Here is a 20,479-nt window from a genome sequence, read left to right as displayed (position 1 = left end):
CGTGTCGCTAACCGTGCACAGTTCATACTCTTCATATTCGCGCGCGGGTGCAAAGGGTAACAGTCGGTGACCGTTACCCACCCGCATCTTTCCGCACAGCCCGCGCGAGGCGCAGTTTACGTGTAGAACGTGCCACGTCGAGTGACTCGCTCCCCCGCTCAGGGGAGCTCCGCCGCTCCCATCCGCCGCACCTAAACCCGGCGACTAGTCGCCGGAATTGCAGGCACAGCGACGGTTGCTGATGACGGAACAGCCGCTTCCGCGGCAGGCCCTGCAATACTCGGGCAGGCGCCGAGTCCAAGACCCGGCGCTGGCGAGCGGAACACCATACTGTTTCTGTAGGTGACACGAAGAACAGTCAAAGAGAGGAACACCGCACCCAGTAGGTAACTATGGGAAGTACGGCGGTCGGAACTAGCCAGCCAAAACCGACGGCCCGCGTGCAGCCGCATACATACACCGACAATTCGTTGGGGACGGTACTGCAGCCTCTCCAGACCATAATAACTACACCGAATTTCCCACCCGCATATGCGGCATACATTTTACGCAGTCATCGTGGACGACCGCAACCGCCGGTTTGGTTAACTGGCGGACACCAACGCCCGGCCCCTGTCCGAGTCGTCGTCTGTGAGCGGGTAATCGCGATCAAGGAAAGGTCCAGTGCGCCACGAGGGCACACGTCGGACGCGCGCTAATTCTCAACCCAGATAGTCACGACGCAACCAGTGGTCCGGGTTTCGAACCACGGCCTTTTTGACTATTCAAGAAAGAAATAACAAAACGCCCAACAACTGTATCTACCAATGGCTAATTGACGTGGTATTATCTACTACTGATCTAAGCCTCCCAGATCTTGGCGATGGTGCCGGCAAGACCGACGTCCTCGGTCTCGAGCTTGTAGAAGCCGTAGCCAGTGACGAGAGTACCGCCGAGGAGGAGGTACATGCAATAGTCGTGGACCGCACCGAACTCACGCTTAGGGATGTAGTCGATAATACAGGACTGAAAGCCAAAGTAGGAGTGGACGAGCAGGCCAGAGACGAGGAGGGAGTCGATGGCGGGAGCCATGGCGACCTCGGAGATGAAGGGCGCGACTGTGAGGGGGACGAGGCCGATGGCGATGATTCGCTCGAAGGTCCAGTGGTAGGAGCCGTGGAGTTTGCTGGCGGGGGGGACGACGTACGCGTCGTTCACGGTACCGATGATGCCGCCTGTGATATTAGCGATCAAACACACAATGAGCGGGCGAGCGGGCAGAAGGGAGTGAGATAGCGCATTGCACAATCTTGCGTCCGCGACCGTAGCACCCGCACACACAACGAAACGAGAATACACACCAGGAGGAGGCTTGATCAGAGGAGGGATGCCGAGATGTCGCACGGCGACGGGCGCACACGCGAGCGGCAGCGCTGGCCGGACGGCGCGGGCCAGGCTCTGGCGAGCAAGGCTGGCGCGAAGAGGCGCGGCGAGGGAGAAGGCGGTGGGGACACGGGCGGGCATTGCTGTGAGAAGAGTGGAGGTGGAGGTGGAGCGGAGGAAGTGGGCTCTGGGGTCTTAAGGAAGAGGCGGAAGACGCACGGTCGGAAGGCGGACTGCGGGGGTTACCCGGGGGTGTAAGTGCGTAAACACCGTCTAGTTGTGCCTTGTGAATCAGCGGTGCCGTGATTGGCCAGAGCCCAGCAACCACTCGCGCTGCGTCTTCCGTTGCTTCTTCTTCGCGTTCCGCTTGACCTCCTCCGCCAGCTTCACCATCAACCCCCTCCGTAATGCCCGTCCCCGCATCCTCCCTCGTGCGCTCCGCCGCCGCACGCGCCGCCGCTCTCAAACGCGTCCCGGCTGCGGCTCTTCCCCGGCACTTTGCGCGCTACCTCGCAACCCCCGCGGCCACCCCCGGCACCCAGTTCACCACCCTCAAGAACGGCCTCACGGTACGCATTCACCAGCTACAGATGGCATAATGTTGCTGTTGTACGCCATTGCTGCGACGTGCTTAATCGGGAATCGTGTCCGGAGTGGCGTCGACACCACAGCAGTGGACGATATTGCTAACTTACTAACTTCGTTTGCAGATCGCGACCCAGGAAATCCCTTACGCGCAGACCGCCACTGTCGGCGTGTGGATCGACGCCGGCTCCCGCGCTGAGACTGAGGCCAACAACGGCACTGCCCACTTCCTCGAGCATCTCGCCTTCAAGGGCACCGAAAAACGCACTCAGCGCTCGCTCGAGCTCGAGATCGAGAACCTCGGTGCGCACCTCAACGCTTACACCTCCCGCGAGAACACTGTCTACTACGCTAAGGCCTTCAAATCCGACGTACCCCAGGTAGTCGAGATCATCTCCGACATCCTCCAAAACTCCACCCTCGACAAGACCGCCATTGAGCGCGAGCGCGACGTCATCATCCGCGAGTCCGAGGAGGTCGAGAAGCAGTACGAGGAGGTCGTCTTCGACCACCTCCACGCCGTCGCCTTTCAAGGTCACAACCTTGGCCGCACCATCCTCGGCCCTAAGGAGAACATCCTGAGCATCTCCCGCGATGATCTCACCTCCTACATCGGCTCCAACTACAAGTCTGACCGCATTGTGCTGGTTGGCGCCGGTGCCGTCAAGCATGAGGAGCTTGTCGCCCTTGCCGAAAAGAACTTTGCCAGTCTCACACCCTCGTCCGAGGCCCTCACCATCGGCAGCCCGCGGACATCCAAGCCTCAGTTCGTCGGTTCCGAGGTCCGCATTCGCGACGACGCTCTGCCCTTCGCTCACATCGCGATCGCCTTCGAGGGCGTCTCCTGGAAGGACCCGGACTACTACTCCGCCCTCGTCGCCCAGGCCGTCATCGGCAACTGGGACCGCACTCTTGGTAACGGCTCCTTCATGGGCTCAAAGCTCTCCTACACCGTCTCCGAGAACCACCTCGCCAACTCGTACCTCTCCTTCTCGACTTCATACTCCGACACAGGTCTCTGGGGCATCTACCTCATCACCGAGAACCTAACTGCCATTGATGACCTCATCTACTACACCTTCAAGGAGTGGCGCCGCCTTGCCACCTCTGTCACCGAGGCTGAGGTCGAGCGTGCCAAGGCGAAGTTGAAGGCTTCCCTCCTGCTCTCGCTCGACGGCACCACTGCCATCGCCGAGGACCTCGGCCGCCAGCTCGTCACCACCGGCCGCACCGTCTCCGCCGCCGAGATCGAGCGGATCGTCGACGCTATCTCCGTCTCCGACGTCACCAACTTTGCCCAGAAGTACCTGTGGGATAAGGATATCGCCATCGCAGCCTACGGCTCGATAGAAGGTCTGCTGGACTACAACCGGCTGCGCAACCTCAACGCCTCCCTGCGTTGGTAAGTAGTGTATATTGAAAATTCCTATTTTGTATTCGCATGGACGGCGGAGTAGAAGTAGAGCAGAGGAATAATATGGTTCACTGTTACGCTTGTGGAGGTTGAGAAGCCGGGAGAGACCAGGAAAAACTCGGCCCGGGGTCCAGGGCTAGCTGTGTCGGAGTAGCCCAAATTCGAAGCTCAGCGCGGCACGGCTGAGTAGGTTAGGGCTTGGTGTCGAGCGGCGCTCGATTGGCCCCTGAGCTCTGCAGACGGCGAGAGATGTGGCCGGCTGAAGAGCGACTAACACATTCTGTTGACGAGTTCTGTACTCCTAAACAGAGCGATCAATGGCTGATTTATGAACAAAGGCGTTATGTTTATGCATGTCTTAAAACGCGGCGGTAGATGTCGATAGCTGTGTGGGTCCATAATGCACGGAGTTTCTCGTTACTACTTTGAAATGTTGCAGACACGCACTGGATATACTAGCCAAACGAAGATCAGTCATATCTGTGTGCGATTGTATCAGGTAGCTGCATCCATGAGAACTGGTATCGATGCACAACGGCGCTTGATATCTTTGTGCCCGCCGCCGGTGTCCATAAAATTACCACATGATGTGCAGCCAAAACCATGATAAAGCAGTAAATAAATGAGCCAAGTTTGCTCAGCGGTATTGCCTCAGATCTGCGTGTATACCAGGAATAAGCTATATCTCAACGTGCACGCGACTCAGCGATCCCAAAACCGCAGTGCGCGCGATCGCCACAACATCGCCACAACATCTCGTTGTCACAGCAGCTCTGACAGTCGTCAGTATCTGCACATATCTCAGTGACACCTATCAACATGCTCCGATATCGTAGCGGAAGCCGCTGGATATATGAGTCGGGGCATATAGCGACTTTGGATGTGATCCAGGAGGATGTCGCTAGAACCTTAACGTGCACGCCCCAACCCTGGACATTGCGACGCGATTTCGAATCGATGTCGCTCACCCGCGGCCATATATCCCGTCCCCGGGTCCTCCCCTTCCTACACCTCCTCCCCCCATCTTCACCTTCATCATACGAATATCCGAATACGCCACCACGCCTTGCACTATGGACTATCCACTTATTGATCTTGGCGCGGTGGTCATCACTAACCCGGCCAAAGACTATAATTGGTCTGCGACCTCCAAAACATTCACGAGCGAAGATGTTGACTACTTCTCCACCCTCGAAGCAAATGTACGCAGCGAGCACTACTCCAACCTCATATCGACTTTGCCAGCAAGCATGTCGTTTCGTATGTCAGTGCAAAATGCAGATATATACCATGTCTACTCACCTCAATACGGCTTGGACTACAGTTCTCTGTTATACGTTCCGAGCATCTCGGACGAGGAGGATTGTGGGCAGGACTTGATGCCGGCAAATGTTACGAAGATTGCGAATCTGCCGCCGGGGTATAATGTCGTTGCGTTTGCGCCGCTGACGAGTCCGGAGTGCGCACAGGTGTGGATGCTTCGTGCGGAGCGCGATAGTGCGCTTGGTTTGATCTTCTACGGACCGGAGGACTACAACACCAACGCACGGGATGGTATCGACGACGATTTCTCCGCTGACGTGGTCTCCACACTGGCCACGCCCAACGCAAGTTGGATCGGCGGCGTCTCCGGCTTCACATACTCCGTGCTCTACCTCACCGCCGGCCCGGGTGCTCAAATCGTACAACACCTATCCGACTACTCCGGCAACATGACCGGAGTTCCTTATGGCACCGACCTCGTCAACTACTTCGACTTCCGCGACTACGTGCGCGTGGTGATTGAGATGCAACTCCCTGACTCCGGAAGCAAACTCCCGCAGATGTGGGTCTTCCTCACCGTCGCGTGCGCCGGTCTTGCTGCAATCGCGGTGTTCACCCTCCTACTTATGCATTACATCCACATGCGCCGGCGAGAGAGACTGCGTATTCGCATACAGACGGGCGAAGTCGATCTCGAAACTCTCGGTGTGAAACGGCTCACGGTACCTAAGTCCATCCTCGAACAACTCCCCGTGCGCGTGTACGGTCCCGGAGAAGCGCACTACAACCGCGCCACCACCTCGCTCCCGGCATACACACCCACCCATCCCGCCAATACCCCTTCCGATGTCGTCGTAGCAGCAGTCGCGACCCCCGATGGGCCTATGCAAGTCGGCACGTACGCACAAGCAACCTGTCCAATCTGCCTCGACGATTTCGAACCCTACGTCACGAAAGTCCGGGAGCTTCCGTGCATGCATATATACCACACCGACTGCATCGACAACTTTTTACAGCACCAATCCTCGTTATGCCCGTTATGCAAGCAATCCGCCTTACCACGAGGCTACATCCCGCCGTCCCTACGCATCACAAACGCAACAGTTCGTCGCGAACGCCGTATTCGCAACGCACGCGAGGATGTCGAAGCCGGACGACCGCCTCGTAGACCTCGTCAACCAAGCGCGTTGAGGAGATGGTTCAGATCATATACTGAAACCAACGAGGCGTCCACAGGCGACATCGAGCTCGATGACCTCTCTGCCGCAGCACATACCTCACGCACATCTACATCCTCCTCTCCGCCCCGCGCGCAAATCAGCTGCAACATTACGTCCTCACCTCCCCGCGCATCCCGCTCACCACCCGAGGCGACCCCCGCAACACGCCAACGCAGGGCATCACCCGCCACTTCGGCCTCCTCGCCCCCGCTAGCATCGCCTCCGCCAGCTCCCACAAGGGCACAAATCCATGCGGGCACACTGTCCGCGAACGAGCACGCCCCTGTTTTTGCGCGCGACGAGCCTGGTGCTCAGATCGCGGCTGATGGGTCTGTTGTTGTGTTCTCTGACGACGCGCTTGATGAAGATCCTCATATGATTTAATTTTGGAGTTTTTGGTTATGGCGTCGTTGTTTTCATGGCGTATGATACGGTCAAGTAGGCGTTTATGCTCCATAAAGGCGTTTTTTAAATATTAACGATATCACGAACTGTACGATTTTGGTTCTCTCTAAGAGGTGCATTAAGCATTAAAAGTTATATGTATGTAATTTCTAATTAAGTATACCTTATAAATACCAAGCTCCAAAACACCACCCAACTCCGACGACATTCAATGGTACATCAACAACAAATTCTTCGGCCGATTAATCAAAGCCGACGACACCTCGTCCTCGCCAATGTAGCCGAGATGATCCCATGGCACTTCCAGTGTGCCGTCCCAGCGCTCAAGTCCGAGATCCTGGCGCCGAATGCGGAGCACGTTCAATGCCCCTGGTCGGTGACGCTGAGGAGTGACGTGGTCGGAGGGGTGCGCGAGGGCAGCGAGGAGGTCGCTGACAGCGGAGCGCGGAACGGGGTAGTGCTGCGTCGTGCCCCATTGCATTGCAAGCATGCCGTCGCGGATGGGGCGGTGGCGGGAGAGATACGGGACTGTGGGAGTGACCTCGAATATGCACTTCTCATCTGCGTCTCCATTATCCTCGTACTCCTTCGCCCATCGCCAGACCGTGTGATGCCACTCTTCATCCCCCGCCACGCCCTCTGCGTCGGCGTCGTTGAGAAGCACCCAATCGAAGCTCACACGGCGCACGTCGCCGTTGGCATACCCCACGAACGCGCGCATGCGCTCTGGCGTCATTACTCCCCACGGGGCGACCTTGCGCAGGTCGATATGAGCCCAGAACTTTGGAACTGCGTGCACCGCGTCACGCCACGCGCGACTGAGCTGTTCAAGTTGCACCGCGCCACGAAAGTCGAGGTCCAGGTACCCAAGGATAGAAATGAGAAGTTCAGTGGGAAGAACCGTGGCCGGATCAACACGTACTGGTTCAGGCGGTTCTGAGATAACCGACCCGGCATCACTGTCTTCGCGCGGCGAAACATCCGGCATCACGATGCGCTCCGCGCTCGCAGTGGATAATCGCCTCGCCGGTGTAGTCGGCGGCCCACGACTCGGCGACCGTGAATGCGGCGAAGACGAGGACGTAAGTGCGGCCACACAATCACTCAGCACCATACGTCCCGACAACAGTCCCCCAGAAAAACTCCGCCGCCCGTGGCCTGACGGACTGCTGCCCCCGGGGGACGACAGCATCCCGGACACCGTGTGCGAGGAGTTGATGGCCTCATCAATCGCGGCGATGCCGGCCGTGTATACGCGGCGCGCTTCGTCGGGGAGTTCGAGGTAGGTGTAGCGAAGACCAGCGAGCCAGTAGCCCTGTGATGGTCAGTGGCTGTCTGAAAGAGGCAGAGGGAGGCAATGAACGTACTCTGTAGTTGATTGGATCAAGTTCGATCATAACCAACGCGTCTTCGAGCGCAAAGTCCAAGAACTTCTTACTCAAGCACGCCAGCGCGCGGTGGTACAGTTCTTGGTACTTCAGGCCGTGATTGAACTCAATCTGCATTCATTAGCTCACACACTCCACCTTCCCTGCCCCCTCTTAACAGCCGACCTTTGTAAACCTGACAATCGCGGTGAGATACTGATACCGCTGGCTTGAATACATCGCAGCATCGTGCAACTCCTCGTACGCAGACGCAGGGGGGAAGCGCACGCCCCCGTCCGCCACGCTGTTATTCAGATCCACCTTCCGCGCGTAGTGATTCTCCTCAAATCCATCCGCAGTGCGCGTGCGTGATAGCGCTGTTAACGGGCTATGCTCGATCGGTGGGTACATTGGCGGCGAAGATGGTGGCGACTCCGTCACGCGAGCGGTCGTCTCCTCCGCCGGAGGTGTAATTGTCGTCGAATTTGCCTCTCCGCATGCCGCCGGCACGCGTGAAGCGCGCGCGGCGACCAGGCCGCGACGAGGGTCCATGTAGGGTGTGCCGTGCTCCATTTTGGGGGTGTGTTCGTGAAGGACAAGAAGGAGGAAGAGAAGTCGCGTGCGCCGCGACATCGCGCGCGTGTATCCATCCGATGCGGCGGAAGCGCGTCCCGACGTCGGTCTGCCGACGTCCGGCACATCTTCACAACGCTGAGCATATCACGGCGCGCTTATTTACACGATATCATCAAGAGGCTGCACGACCTAGAGGAGACGGCCCTAGTAAATCTCTCCGCCGTACAATGCACCTGCGCGGACCGCCTCCGCGTCTCGGAGTCGGGAACGCGCCGTGCCGAAGAGCGGTAACACCCCGACATGCCGCGCCAGCCTTTCCTGCAGCAAGAAAGAACGGTCGCGTCCAAAATTCGCGCGTGTCTCAGCGGACACGAACGCCGGTTGGTGTGACGGCTCGAGACAGTGGCTGCAACGCTTGCGTACGGCGTATGTATGCATACGAAGGCTGGGCGCGCGCTCCTACGCGCATAGCTTCACGAAAGCCCAGCCACCGCGTGCACATGTGACGGTGCCTGCCGCACATGCGACCCCTTGCGTCTCTATTCGACACACCTTTGTGCGCGTTCTTATCATAAGCTATGATGCTGTGCCACATTTCGACTTCGACCGCGAGAAGTACGACGGCGCACTCTGTGTCGACAGTGTCGACTCGCGGAATTCTCCGTGCTCCGCGAAAATCCACGGCCGCGCTACCACGGCACACTCAATTCTCAAACACGCTTCTGGAGTCTGGACCCCGGCCAGCGGACTTTTGTCTCCGCCGGTCCGTCCGCTGCAACCATCTCTGGAAGCGAAAAACACTCACGCCCCACTCCACATCCACGAGAAATATCCCAGCAAACAATGAATAACCTATATACGCCCATGAAGTGTCTCGTATCAAAACAAAAAATCAAAGCAGCCCATACTTAAAATTCATGTGCGTGTACCCGCATCAATCGTCGTGGTTGTGCAACTGCTCTCCCACCAAATACACCTCGTCCCGCAACTTCACTTTCCACGAGTTCCACAGCCGGAACAACACGTACACAAGCGTCACCACCATCCCGCTCGCCAACAACAGCGGGTACATGTATCTATACCCCGCCGCGATGTTCTCCGGCGACGCATCCCGCAGTATCGTGTGCTCCGCGACGAACCCAAACGGCAGCGGGACGATCATCATCCCCACAAGATACCCCACGAGCGGCAGAATCAGCTTCTGCGTCGCAATCCGCACATTCGGATTCAGCATCCCCCGCGCGAACGCCTGCCGGTACGCCCTCTGCCATCGCCACTCCTGATCCAGCGTCAGCAATCGCCACGCAAAGTTGCTGTACAACACGCCGACCGCCCACGCCTGCGAGAAGTGGAATATCGGCTCATCCGACAAAAAATAGGTGTGCAGTGGTAGCGCAATGTAGAAGTCAACCACCAGCGCACACAGCTCCGGGATAACAACCATCACCGCGACCGCAACATACGCAACCCGTAGAGCGCGTAACACGCTGCGCCAAACTCTCCGCGCCATCGCATGCGCCTTGCCCCGCCGCTCTTCCACGTTGATTGCTGGCAGTAATCGTCGTTTGTGCACGTACTCCCCTATCATCAGCATCGCCCCGATAATATACGCCCCCATAGCGAAACTGTAAATGTCATTCATCGTCTCTCCTTCCGGCAGCACGGCAGCAAAAATCCACCGGCCCATCGCCAATGGCAGCAATGCAACCAACAACCCAGTCGCCGTCGCAAACACCCAGATCCCAACAAGCATCACCGTAACGCGCGCCCGGAAATGCGGCGCAGCGTACACTGCAATGGTCTGTCGCACCTCCTCCATCATCTCTGCCTTGCCGTCAAGTCTCCGGTTGCTCTTGTCCACTGCCACAAACTCGTGTCTTCCTTTCCGCACATGCACACTGTCCGAGTTTGGCACCCGCATGAACTCGCCGTCAATGATCAAAAATGCATCGCCTTCCCGTTCCATCATCTCTTCTCGTGTCCCAATAACATGCATCTTCGCCTTGTCTCTCCGGCCGCCTGACAGTACAAACTTCATCCATGCCGCGTATGTCTTGAACACAAGCGTACCCTGCTCCTCCGCAGCCGGCTCGTTGAACATAAACGATGTCATCCGCAGCCAGCTCGACGCCTTTCGGAAAAAGTACTGCCACACACTCTTCAGCTTCCTCGCTGGCCGGAAAAACTTCAACGCAATCGGCACAAAAAAGTGGTAACACAAGAAATTCACAGGAAACTCCGCCAGCGGATCACCCCAAGCCCAGCGCAGGGGAAAAATCCCCAATCCGACCACGTATCTGATCCCATATACCACGCTGCCGAGGCAAACCGTAATCAGTGTGCAGTAAATTCCCGCCGAAATTGCAATCTTCCGCAACTGCGTCAGCACTGGCCGATCCAAGATATCCCGTATCGGATGGAAATCAACATCATTCGGATCCCGAATGAAATACAGCACACCCGGCCGCACAATTTCCCGGCACATCGACACAAACAGCGCAAAATGAAACATATAACACGTCCCCACGAACCAGTGCATGAACGTGCTCACCAGCGGATGTTCTAGTGTAAACTCCCATCGCTCAGCCACCGTCGCGTCTTCAAACAATGGTAACAACGAAATATCCAACAGCGCGCCGCAAAACAGCGGAAATAGCACAAGCTCCGCGCCAATAATCACGATCACTTTCAAAATCGCGCCAGCCTGTCGTAGACCGTCCACAAGCATCCGCTCCAACGCCCGCCCGAGTCTATATCGACCCATCCGCTTCGACTTTGAAAGGTACAGCGCGCCCAATATAGTAAATAGTATGTATCCCGTGAAAATCGCCATCGCTCGGTCAATTCCCGTAACCTTGTCGGGAATAGTACCACCGTGAACATACTTGAACCACTCCGGCTTTGAAAAAGCGCGCGACAAAGAGTCCGTCCCGCTTCCGGAAAACAGAGCCTCCGCTTCGTAGTACCGCTCCGATATCCTGCCCCAAGCATTGTCAAGAACTCTCTGCCCAGTCTCTCCAAAATGGAATATTCTCGTCAAAAAACTCAAGCTTGGCGGCATTGCCTCGGCAAATACTCGCCCCGTGATTGCAAAATAGCATAGTGCGACGATCACAGCATCCACAAACTGGTTCGCCCAGAACGAGATGAACATCAGTGGGAACTCTCCAAAAAACATAACTGGATGTGATGCCAGTAGTAGCACAAACTTTCCGAGGACATAGGGTACCCATAGCGAGATGGCAAGCAAACCCGTGATAAGCACCGTTGAGAATATGCCGTTCTGGAATAACACCGGTACTGGCCCGCGCATTCCAATGAGCTCCAAGACTCCATCGAAATCGTCGGCCTCTTCTTCTAACTCTTCGAGATTACGCTGAAAGTCCATCTCTTGTAGCTGCTCGCGCACAGCAAACTCCCCATCGTCCATCGGGACATCTGCCTCGGCGCCAAATACGTTGTCGCGGAACCACGCCGCGATCAAATCCCAAAACCCACCATCCTGAGCCTCATGTTCCTCATTCCGCATAAGCTGCTCTGGTAACTCAATAGGCTCCGCGGCTTCATGGTCGTTATCGTTCAAATCTTGAAATAGAAACTCTTGAGGGCGGCCGGGAACCAGGTCAATATCGTCGACAGGAGCCCCATGATACTCGCCTCCTAGAACCGTACCACCTACATCATCCTGAAAGACATCATGATGCTGCGGAACTTCGGCTTCGAAATCGAAAATACGGTCCTGTTCCTGCTCCATGCGCTGACGCCGACGCCGTAGTTGGTCACTGTGTGCATTAGCGGGCGGCTCAATCATTGCTATCTCCCCTGCATTTCGCTGGTCATTCGCGACCAAATCGACGTCCAATGGATTCTGGTCCACGATATCCTCCGGCTCCTCCTCCAGCGGCGGCAACATCCGCTGCGGTGCCGGTTCTGCTTGTAACTGCTCCGGCAGAATCATCACGTCCCGCTCCTGATTCAGCGCGGCATTCTGTAGCACCCACTCGCGAATCAGGAACACAATCACAAACACCAGCACCACGAGTCCAGTAATCGCCTGGCCCTCGACGGTATCCGCGAGTATCTTGCTAACCACCGGATTCGTTGTCAAATGCGTCTCAATAACCTCGCGCATAAAATTCGGCTCTGTTACGTTCGCAACAACGAGCGCGCTCGCGATATCAGTCTCCGGGCCCACAGCGGTCGTCGCAATGGCGTCACCCAGCGACTCCACGAACGTCTGATTCTTCGGATCAAACATCTCATCGCTGACCCAGAAATAAAATCGTAACGCATACCGCGTGCTCAGCGGTAGCCACCCCAGCCAGACGAAACACACGAGCACGAGACGGATGTATATGAATATCGAGGTGCGTATGTGCGATAGGACGCTCTTTGTAAACAGAAGCGCGGGTATATGCGACGGCATGTCAGGCGCGTATAACTTCGTGAACTTGAACGGCGTCTTGCATAACTCGCAGGACTGCTTCCGTTGTGAATGCTGCAGCCATTCAATCAAGCTATATACATCAGTCAGATCTGTCAGCCCGCAAGTGTCACAGATCTGCCAGCGGGTGAACCGCCACAAACCCACACATACCAGTCCTGGTGCACAAATTTTATACTACCGCTGCACTTGCACGGATGAAACAGCGGCTCCTCGACCGTTCCCTCGCCTCTGCAGATGCGACAGGTGTCGACCTCGCGACCAAGCTCAGGGGCGGCCGCAGCGGCCGCGACCGCGTTGGCGAGGATTTCTGAAGGCGTCGACATCCCAGGGACCAGAGGAAGCACGGCTAATGGTAAATAGAAAACGCCAGACAGACAGGACCAAAAAGCAGGTTCGCACAGAAGCCAAGCTAGGACCACATCTGCGGTGTGGGTGCTGGTGATCTTGCTGGCGGTTTGGCGTAGTCTTCGAAAAGCCTGGTCACACGAACGAAACGGGACCCTCGGAGTGTCAGCAGCGCACACATTTCTGCCTACTTCTGCAATGATCAGAACTCCGCGCACTCCGCGTATATCACAGCACCTTGTTATCGTTGTCGTTGCCTTCAACTTAGTTCATGTCTTCCATCTTCGCCACTACCGCAGCCATGGCAATCGATAACAACGAGGGAAAGCTGCAGTCATACGAGTCGATCGTGCAGATCGAGGGCGACAGCAGGACAATGCATGCTGGCAAGGTCGCGTCTTTGCCCGACGAAGGCGGTTACGCCAGCTTTCTCCGCATCGAGGGCGAGGAGCACAACGAGCTCGTGCCGCTGCACGAAGTCACCGCCTGGGACATCCACTTCACCGCCCCGTACTTCCACTCCGTAATCCTCCGCAACGACCCTTGCGACGGTCGTGACTACATGGCCAACGAGCGCAACTACCTCTCATGGATGCGTCTCGCGGCTGCTTTTGCGGGTACCTCCTTTGCGTTTATCCTCAACTTCTACATCCCCCCCGGGCGCAGCATTTTTGGCCCAGATGGGATCCCTGTGGAACCCTCGCTCCAGAATCGTGGCTCCCTTGCCTGGGCCATTATCTTCCTGCTTTGTGCCATCGGTTGTGTCGTCTGGGGCTTCCTGTGTTACATCGAGCACATGCTGCACGTCGGTCGGCGACGGCTCCTCCTCCAGTTCAGCTGGCACTCACTCGTCTTTTTCAGTCTTACCTGCGTCGCCATGTTTACCGCCTGCTTCTACATGATGGCTGGAGGCCTCATTGAGCAGCGACGTATGATGTGGGTTTAATCGGTTTGGTGTTTTGGTTTTCAGGGAGTAGATTCCCGACTAAAATAGATAGGGTGGTTAGTTGGCATGCAACTAGATGGCATATTTGGTGTTTCTTTTTATCATTTTTAGAATTGCATGGATTAATATCTATCTTGTAACGCAGACTTTTGCTTAATAATGTTAGTTAGCGGTTGGCTTCATCGAATTTATACCAATCCATCCGTTCAGTCATACCTCACTATGCTCTCCCCTCCACCCACATAAAATGATGTTAATGATAAAAACACGTCAAACAACGCCATGAAAACCTTGCTCCCAGCCCGCCTGTCGGATGATACTGCACACAATGCAAGCCCAACCTTCTTACAGCAAAATATCTTCTACAATCTCGTCCTGGTACACATCATTGTCTCCGTACTGGAACGACTCTGGCTTGATGTCAATCACATCGTCACTGACCGAGGTCCCGTCGCTCGGCGCAAGCGCGTCGATACGGCTCACATCCTCCGACATATCTGTCGTCGTGTTTGCGTCGTCCTCTCGCACAATGTCGTAGTCCGCTTCGATGTCATCGTCTTCTTGCACATCCGGCTTCAGCAGATTCTGAGTTCCCGAAATGACAGGCTCGTCATCCATCTTGTCTCCGTATAGTTCGCTTGTAGTCCTCTCCGATGACGACTTTCCCGCAGACACGAGACTCCATCCATCGCTTCGAGGCGTCCATGATGCTCGATTGCCAGCAATCACAGACGCATCTGATCCAAGCGTGCGACCCTTTCCTGGGAACCGCTGTGTCTTCGTTGCCCCACCTTCCGCAGCTGTGCTCGACGTAAGGACGTTACCAGACGCAGCGGCAGAGGACGCACCAATAGCGGAAGCGGTAGAAACGATAGAAGTAGGCGCAGTTGCCGTCGGCTCAGTAGGATGCGACGCCACGCTCTCATCCTCCGGCAATTGAAACACGTCCTCCCGGCTGATGACTTCTCGCATCTTGGCACCACCGAGCTTCTGCGACGACCGTCGTCGGTAAAACAACATATATGCTGCAGCCGTAACGCCATCTTCTGGGCTAACTTCATGAACCGAACTATCATCAAAGTAATACCACTTCCCGTCCATAAAGTTCTTCACGTTCGCCGTGTAATGTCCACCGCCAAGCCCTCCGAGGTGATTATCCACGGCAAACAAGTCGTAAATCAATCGTTCAGGGTTCTCCACTTGCTCCGGATCGCCAACACGGTCAGTCAGATCCAACCCTTCGACAGGAAAGTCAATCTTCACCGTGATCTTATCCCTCCGCGAAATCGCCGAAAACCGCTTCAAATGCACAGCGCAGATATCCGGCACCTTCCAGATCTCAATCGTCTTGATTGCTCGCTGGTGCTTTTTGCATCGCGGACAATACCACAAGTCGTCCTCACCCAACACCTCGGGCTTTGCAAACAAATTTAAGCAATCCTCCAAATCAATATCATCATGCTTTCGCGATCGCCGATGCGTGCGTCGCTCTTGCACATCGTCGGGAACAATAGTCTCCATGATATCCCACGTCGCATCACCGGACGCGATCATCGACTTCAGTCCGTTGAAACACTGATCATGCACATTCTGCGTCCACTCGCATACAATCGTCTCACCCGCAGATACGTACAACGGGCTATCATACGTCCGGTTAAACGAAATCAGCTCGCTCGGCTTCAACTCCTTGTGCGCCTGCGTCGGCTTCTCAAACAAATCCCGCATATTCATTATCTCGTCATCCGAGTCCGACGCTTCGCTTCCGCCGCGCCGAGTAGCAACCGAAGATCGCCGACTGCTAGTGCTATCGTCGTCTTTCTCAATCGCATCCGGCATATCAACGTCCGCCAGCATGATATTCGGCGTCCATTGTAGACCAGAAATATTCTCCATATCGGACTCGGCGACGAAACTTGTAGACGAGTTGTTGGCGCTTATCATACGCAGCGGCTGCATGTTTGACTCCTCGAGATCCTCGTCTTGCTCGCTAGCTGGATCAATAATCATCGACGTCGGGCCCTTCGTATGTCGCTTGTTGAACCGGTCACGAATTTCCTCTGTATTAGACAAATCTGTATTAACAAGCGGAGTTTGCCAGCTGCTCTGGAAGTAGCTCTGACGCGTTGACCGACTCGACACATTAATCGAAAATATTTCAGGACGCGTCGGGCTACCAACATCCATATCTTCCGACGCATCTGAGTCATTTTCATCGATTCCCCACGACGCGATCGTCGCCTGCGTAGTGAACCCCTTGTATTTCTCAACGAGTTTAGCGTAGATAGTCCCATACGACGCCGCCTCGGCCGGTGTAAGCGTGATCAAAAACGGATACCCAAACAAATTCGAAGACAAGTATCGCGCCGACTGATCCTGCACGATCGTGTTGACAACCGGAATCACAAATAAATCAGACGCATCAGATTCCTGCGGAACCCTATCGAGCTCGTACACGACCGCTTCATCGTTGTCGGCAAGCTTGGGGAAAATCGCATCGTTGTCAGAGTGAACCGAAAAAAATTTGTGGTTATACAACGAAACAGATATAAGTCTGGTGCCATCAGAATGCATAACGCTTGCCAGATACGACTTGAACTCCTTAACCGTCGTGCTCCGTGTGACTTCCACGTCAATCCGAACCGGCCGTCCCTGCGCCGGCATGAAAATAACCTGCTTCAAGATGTGGTTGTTGATTGGCAACGGTAAAGTAAGATCCGTGAATGGATCGAATGTGATGCTCACTTTGCCGCACTCCGGACACACCAACGTCGACTTGTACATCCCGGTGAACAAATCCTGGATAATAGAATCGTTCCGCATCAAATGCAGACTCCAACATTTATTCGCAAGCTCGACAACCGCCTCCTTCGACCCCACCTGATCATCTCGAAGCTCAGGCTTCTCTGTATATGGCTTTTTCAAAATGCGATTCAAATCCTCATGCAACCCATCTAGCAAAAAAGCGAGGAGCTCCTGCGAATCGTGTTGCGCGTATCCAGAGAACATAGGTCCGTACCGCCAGATCACGTTCTGCAAATCCCGTGGCGCGAGCGACGACGGCGCGTTCGGCACCGCGAAAATCGAACGCACGAGTTGCGCATACGCAGTCGCCATCTTTCCGTCCATTGCGAGCGGATTCTGCGGATTCAACTCTTCTTTGTACGCATCCACGAGAAAATACCGCGTCAGCTCTTCGATATGCATCATACACTGCAACGCCGAGTTCATATAGCACGTGTTTCCCATGTTCTGGAGGCCGGTAGTACCCTTTGTCACATGACGCTCGTTGACATGCCGGCGGCCGGTTTGACGTGGCGGTAACGGTCGTCGTGTCGGTCCGATTTCAGTCTTATGTGATGATAGATGGCTCAGCGCGGGCTTCCGCTCTGATACCCACTCGTCGGATAACAACGACTTCTGCTCCACGACAAGTGGACAACCCATTCCCAGGCCCAGACTTTGTAACGTCTCGTCCTCCGTCGCGGTGATCACTGTCTTGTCTGATATCAGCCCAAAACTATGTGCATCAACCTTTGCCTGCGGCGCGGTGTCGAGTCTCCAGATTCTGATCTCGTCGGATTGCTTTATATCGAGTTTATCCTTGACGGCAGATTCCAGTTCGGAATATCTGTTCGTACGAGACATGGTGAGACTGCCGCGGAATGCAGAGTCGGACGTGTTGACGCTAAGGTTGTAGATGTTATATGCAGGCGGGTTGAGTTCGACTTCGATATTTGGCACGTTGGGGTTCAATGACGTGTTGACAGCGATGCGGGGCACTTCGAGGAATTCCGAGTCTTCATCGTACCTGAGAATATTAGCACGTTCCTCCATCAAGCTAGCAAGTGCGCCTACCATTGACAAAGCAGTTTCCATGCGGTCTCGGGTACAATCTCCACACGCGCGTCCGGCTTGAGTCGTCCGTACGTATCGACGATAGTCGAATTATCAATCCCCTTCAACTCCGTCACATTCGGGTTGACGAACTCCGCCCACCACTCCGATGGCAGCAGATACCACGACTGGCCCTCCTCCATCTGCATATTGCAAAGGATCTTGATCTTCTCAATCTGCTCCCCTCGCGACACAATTGGGCTGACTGACGTATGACTCGACTCCGTCGGTGTCGGTCCGCTGGACGAGGAATCCTGCGGACTCCTATCCACTTCCACTGTAAGATCCATATCCCCCAATCGAAGCGGTACCGAGCGCGTAAAGCTTTCCTCAAGCACGACGCCGTCCATAGTATCCGAGGCGACGCTGGTATCCTCCAACACCCTAATTCTCGGCGACCCACCTTGCCTGTTATCCTGCGCCGCTTCAGCCAATGTACGTTTGTTGCCGTTGCTGCTGGCCATAGCTGGAAGCAGTGCTGCAGAGTCTTCGAACGTGAATGTGAGAAAGATGTCCGAGGACTGTGGTCGTGATGACGGGGGCGACGGCGACGGTGTAGGTGACGGCGATCGGCCTTGCCTCTGTCGCATTTAACGGCGTTCGGAATTCCGAGGCGAGCTTTTGGGAATCAAGCTACCACTAGAGTCGCGGTTGAAGTTGGAGCGATTGTGCGATTCTGGCGATTTCAACAGCGTTAACACCAGGCAACCCACAATTGAACTGCGCGCACCCATGCCAACAGGTATCAAAACCTCGATATATTCCCCATACAACTCCAAAATAGTGCACATCTCCGCCCGCCAGCAGAACCACTTACCAGACAAGCAACGCACCGCACGTATATAGATCACGTTCGCAGAGTTCTTACTGCTGCATCTGGACACCTCCCGGCGGCCAAAAAAAAAAAAAAGGAGCAAAGAGGCACCTTTGGCAAATACTCTAACAAACGCGACGTCGCGGTGCGTAAGCGGCACGGCGTGAAAAAATGTGTCGCGGCGAGCGCAAGGTCGAAAAGCGTCGAAGCGGGCCACAGGTGGTCACGAATCTTCACACAAATCTTTAGAGTTTGCTGTTTTCCAAAGCTGAAAAATACACTGAAGAAGGCTGCGGAACGACTCGACGCACTTCACCATTTCATCTTCGACACGCGTCCGGCATCTTGATTGTTAATCAACTATGTGCAGTGTGTGTGTGTGGCTTGCACGACTACGGGGGCTTGTGTGGGGGTGAGTTGTCGCTGACTTTGAGCTGATTGTGCGTTTCCTCGCCTTACCATTACGCACACGACCAACTACACTCGCTAAGCCGTCACCATACACCGCGCATGCCGCGCAATGGACTCTGATTGCGACTTGTATCTTCCTCTCTAACGGCAAGTGGTGGTGGAAGCGGAAATCCGTCCAAGCGATATCTAGGGATCATAAAGATCTGACGGTTCGCGGGAACCGTCTTCAAGCAGCACATTTCAATCGATTTACATTAAGCTAACTGAAACCCAAATAATTCCTCAGATATATACGAAAAAGGCACACCGGTGACTCCATATCCAAGCAAGCCAGAGCGCCACATTGACATACCGTTCGTAACCATCACAAATTCGTAACATCATAAATCGCGCCTCTGCTCTTCATAGCGCTACTGTGCACATCCGCACGTTGCAAACAGATAGATTAGCACAATGCATCCTAACGCGCATTAGCTTTTGCAGTTCCGGTCCTGAGATCGCAAGGAGCACACTCACAATACAGCAGCAGGCAGCCAAGCCCGCACATAAGCCCAGACAGCAGTTCGATCCCTATAATGTACAAGCAATTCGGTTACTATAACGTGTCTTTGATTCAACGCCAGTCTTATAATCCGATCTAGCCACGATGCAACTGAAAAGTCAAGGGCAAATGCAAGCAACACAAGATCGCCGTTCGTCGACATGACTAGCAACAGCAATAACAATATCGATAGTTGCCACGGATCTGAAAAAGAGGTCGCTCGATCATCATTACCTGGTTGCTCGGACGTCCCTGTGGACCGCCGCCGTATCCTTGACCGCCGCCGCTGTACTGCGGACCTGGCTGGCCATAGTATCCACCACCGCCGCCGCCGCCGTACTGCTGCGGCCCGCCGTATGCCTGTTGAGGCTGCTGTGGCATGTACTAAATCAACCCATTAGCACACAGCTTGACACAAGAGCGAGCGATCATGAGGCATACGTAGCCGCCACCGCCTGGCGGTCCGCCGAATCCGCGATCCTGCTGCTGCTGCTGTTGCTGCTGCTCGCCGCCCTGGTTCTCACCCGGCCCGGATTCCTTGTAATAAGCCTGTGCGGACATTTCAAGAATACTGATATAACGCGATTTCGTTAAAACACGGCGGAGTTACGAGATCTACGAACAAATGAAGGAGAAATATGGTATGATCTGCGCCGTGCGAATGACGCGAAGAGCGAAAAGTCCCAACCCGCGGCACCGCGTCGACGACGTCACGACTTCAACGCTCGCGATCCTCTCTGCAGGATTTCCACTAGTCGCCAATGCGCACCTTTAAAAGACACGCGGACCGTTGCTAGAGTTGCGCCGCTCTACTGGTCAGCTTTGCAGATATACCTGCATGGCCCGCCGACGGTCCAAGGCGCGAAATTGTAAATGGCAAGTGCCGTGC

The 20,479-nt window shown here is 55.2% G+C and overlaps 7 protein-coding genes across 7 annotated transcripts; 3 read left to right on the top strand and 4 right to left on the bottom strand.

Annotated features, from left to right (window-relative positions):
* Positions 1 to 687: 687 nt before the first annotated feature.
* Positions 688 to 1,563, bottom strand: V1518DRAFT_110730 (CybS-domain-containing protein). Its single transcript, XM_066900677.1, has 2 exons — positions 1,341 to 1,563; positions 688 to 1,214 (listed from the first exon to the last, which is right to left on the bottom strand). The coding sequence occupies exons 1-2, from the start codon at positions 1,501 to 1,503 to the stop codon at positions 841 to 843; spliced, it is 537 nt and encodes a 178-aa protein (XP_066757454.1). The 5' UTR covers positions 1,504 to 1,563; the 3' UTR covers positions 688 to 840.
* A 164-nt stretch (positions 1,564 to 1,727) lies between these two features.
* On the top strand, positions 1,728 to 3,466 carry V1518DRAFT_422113 (Metalloenzyme, LuxS/M16 peptidase-like protein). The gene is made up of 2 exons (XM_066905375.1): positions 1,728 to 1,931; positions 2,073 to 3,466. Exons 1-2 carry the CDS (start codon positions 1,770 to 1,772, stop codon positions 3,351 to 3,353), a joined length of 1,443 nt encoding a protein of 480 aa, XP_066757453.1. The 5' UTR covers positions 1,728 to 1,769; the 3' UTR covers positions 3,354 to 3,466.
* Positions 3,467 to 4,434: 968 nt separating this feature from the next.
* V1518DRAFT_429377 (uncharacterized protein) lies at positions 4,435 to 6,228 on the top strand (the record flags this gene model as incomplete). The annotated part of the gene is made up of 1 exon (XM_066906133.1): positions 4,435 to 6,228. The coding sequence occupies one exon, from the start codon at positions 4,435 to 4,437 to the stop codon at positions 6,226 to 6,228; it is 1,794 nt and encodes a 597-aa protein (XP_066757452.1).
* A 109-nt stretch (positions 6,229 to 6,337) lies between these two features.
* V1518DRAFT_422110 (uncharacterized protein) lies at positions 6,338 to 7,626 on the bottom strand. Its single transcript, XM_066905374.1, has one exon. The coding sequence runs from the start codon at positions 7,439 to 7,441 to the stop codon at positions 6,458 to 6,460; it is 984 nt and encodes a 327-aa protein (XP_066757451.1). The 5' UTR covers positions 7,442 to 7,626; the 3' UTR covers positions 6,338 to 6,457.
* A 1,500-nt stretch (positions 7,627 to 9,126) lies between these two features.
* V1518DRAFT_429375 (uncharacterized protein) lies at positions 9,127 to 12,962 on the bottom strand (the record flags this gene model as incomplete). Its single annotated transcript, XM_066906132.1, has 2 exons — positions 9,127 to 12,709; positions 12,790 to 12,962. 2 exons carry the CDS (start codon positions 12,960 to 12,962, stop codon positions 9,127 to 9,129), a joined length of 3,756 nt encoding a protein of 1,251 aa, XP_066757450.1.
* A 298-nt stretch (positions 12,963 to 13,260) lies between these two features.
* On the top strand, positions 13,261 to 14,168 carry V1518DRAFT_422106 (uncharacterized protein). Its single transcript, XM_066905373.1, has one exon. The coding sequence runs from the start codon at positions 13,286 to 13,288 to the stop codon at positions 13,928 to 13,930; it is 645 nt and encodes a 214-aa protein (XP_066757449.1). The 5' UTR covers positions 13,261 to 13,285; the 3' UTR covers positions 13,931 to 14,168.
* Positions 14,169 to 14,275: 107 nt separating this feature from the next.
* V1518DRAFT_429373 (uncharacterized protein) lies at positions 14,276 to 20,151 on the bottom strand (the record flags this gene model as incomplete). The annotated part of the gene is made up of 4 exons (XM_066906131.1): positions 14,276 to 17,738; positions 17,786 to 18,405; positions 19,825 to 19,974; positions 20,032 to 20,151. 4 exons carry the CDS (start codon positions 20,149 to 20,151, stop codon positions 14,276 to 14,278), a joined length of 4,353 nt encoding a protein of 1,450 aa, XP_066757448.1.
* Positions 20,152 to 20,479: the final 328 nt, after the last annotated feature.

This window comes from Limtongia smithiae (assembly GCF_038497785.1).
Source record: "Limtongia smithiae strain NRRL Y-17922 unplaced genomic scaffold V1518scaffold_13, whole genome shotgun sequence".
In the NCBI taxonomy this organism is placed as follows: Eukaryota; Fungi; Ascomycota; class Lipomycetes; order Lipomycetales; family Lipomycetaceae; genus Limtongia; species Limtongia smithiae.
Note: the sequence above shows the minus strand (reverse complement) of the source record. Positions and strands in the feature narration are given on the sequence as shown.

Coding starts and splice junctions, on each gene's coding strand:
- V1518DRAFT_422110 (XM_066905374.1), bottom strand. CDS start 7,441: ATGCTGTCGTCCCCCGGGGGCAGCAGTCCGTCAGGCCACGGGCGGCGG.
- V1518DRAFT_422106 (XM_066905373.1), top strand. CDS start 13,286: ATGGCAATCGATAACAACGAGGGAAAGCTGCAGTCATACGAGTCGATC.
- V1518DRAFT_422113 (XM_066905375.1), top strand. CDS start 1,770: ATGCCCGTCCCCGCATCCTCCCTCGTGCGCTCCGCCGCCGCACGCGCC. Junction 1,932..2,072: donor CCCTCAAGAACGGCCTCACG/GTACGCATTCAC, acceptor CTTCGTTTGCAG/ATCGCGACCCAGGAAATCCC.
- V1518DRAFT_110730 (XM_066900677.1), bottom strand. CDS start 1,503: ATGCCCGCCCGTGTCCCCACCGCCTTCTCCCTCGCCGCGCCTCTTCGC. Junction 1,215..1,340: donor TCTGATCAAGCCTCCTCCTG/GTGTGTATTCTC, acceptor CTAATATCACAG/GCGGCATCATCGGTACCGTG.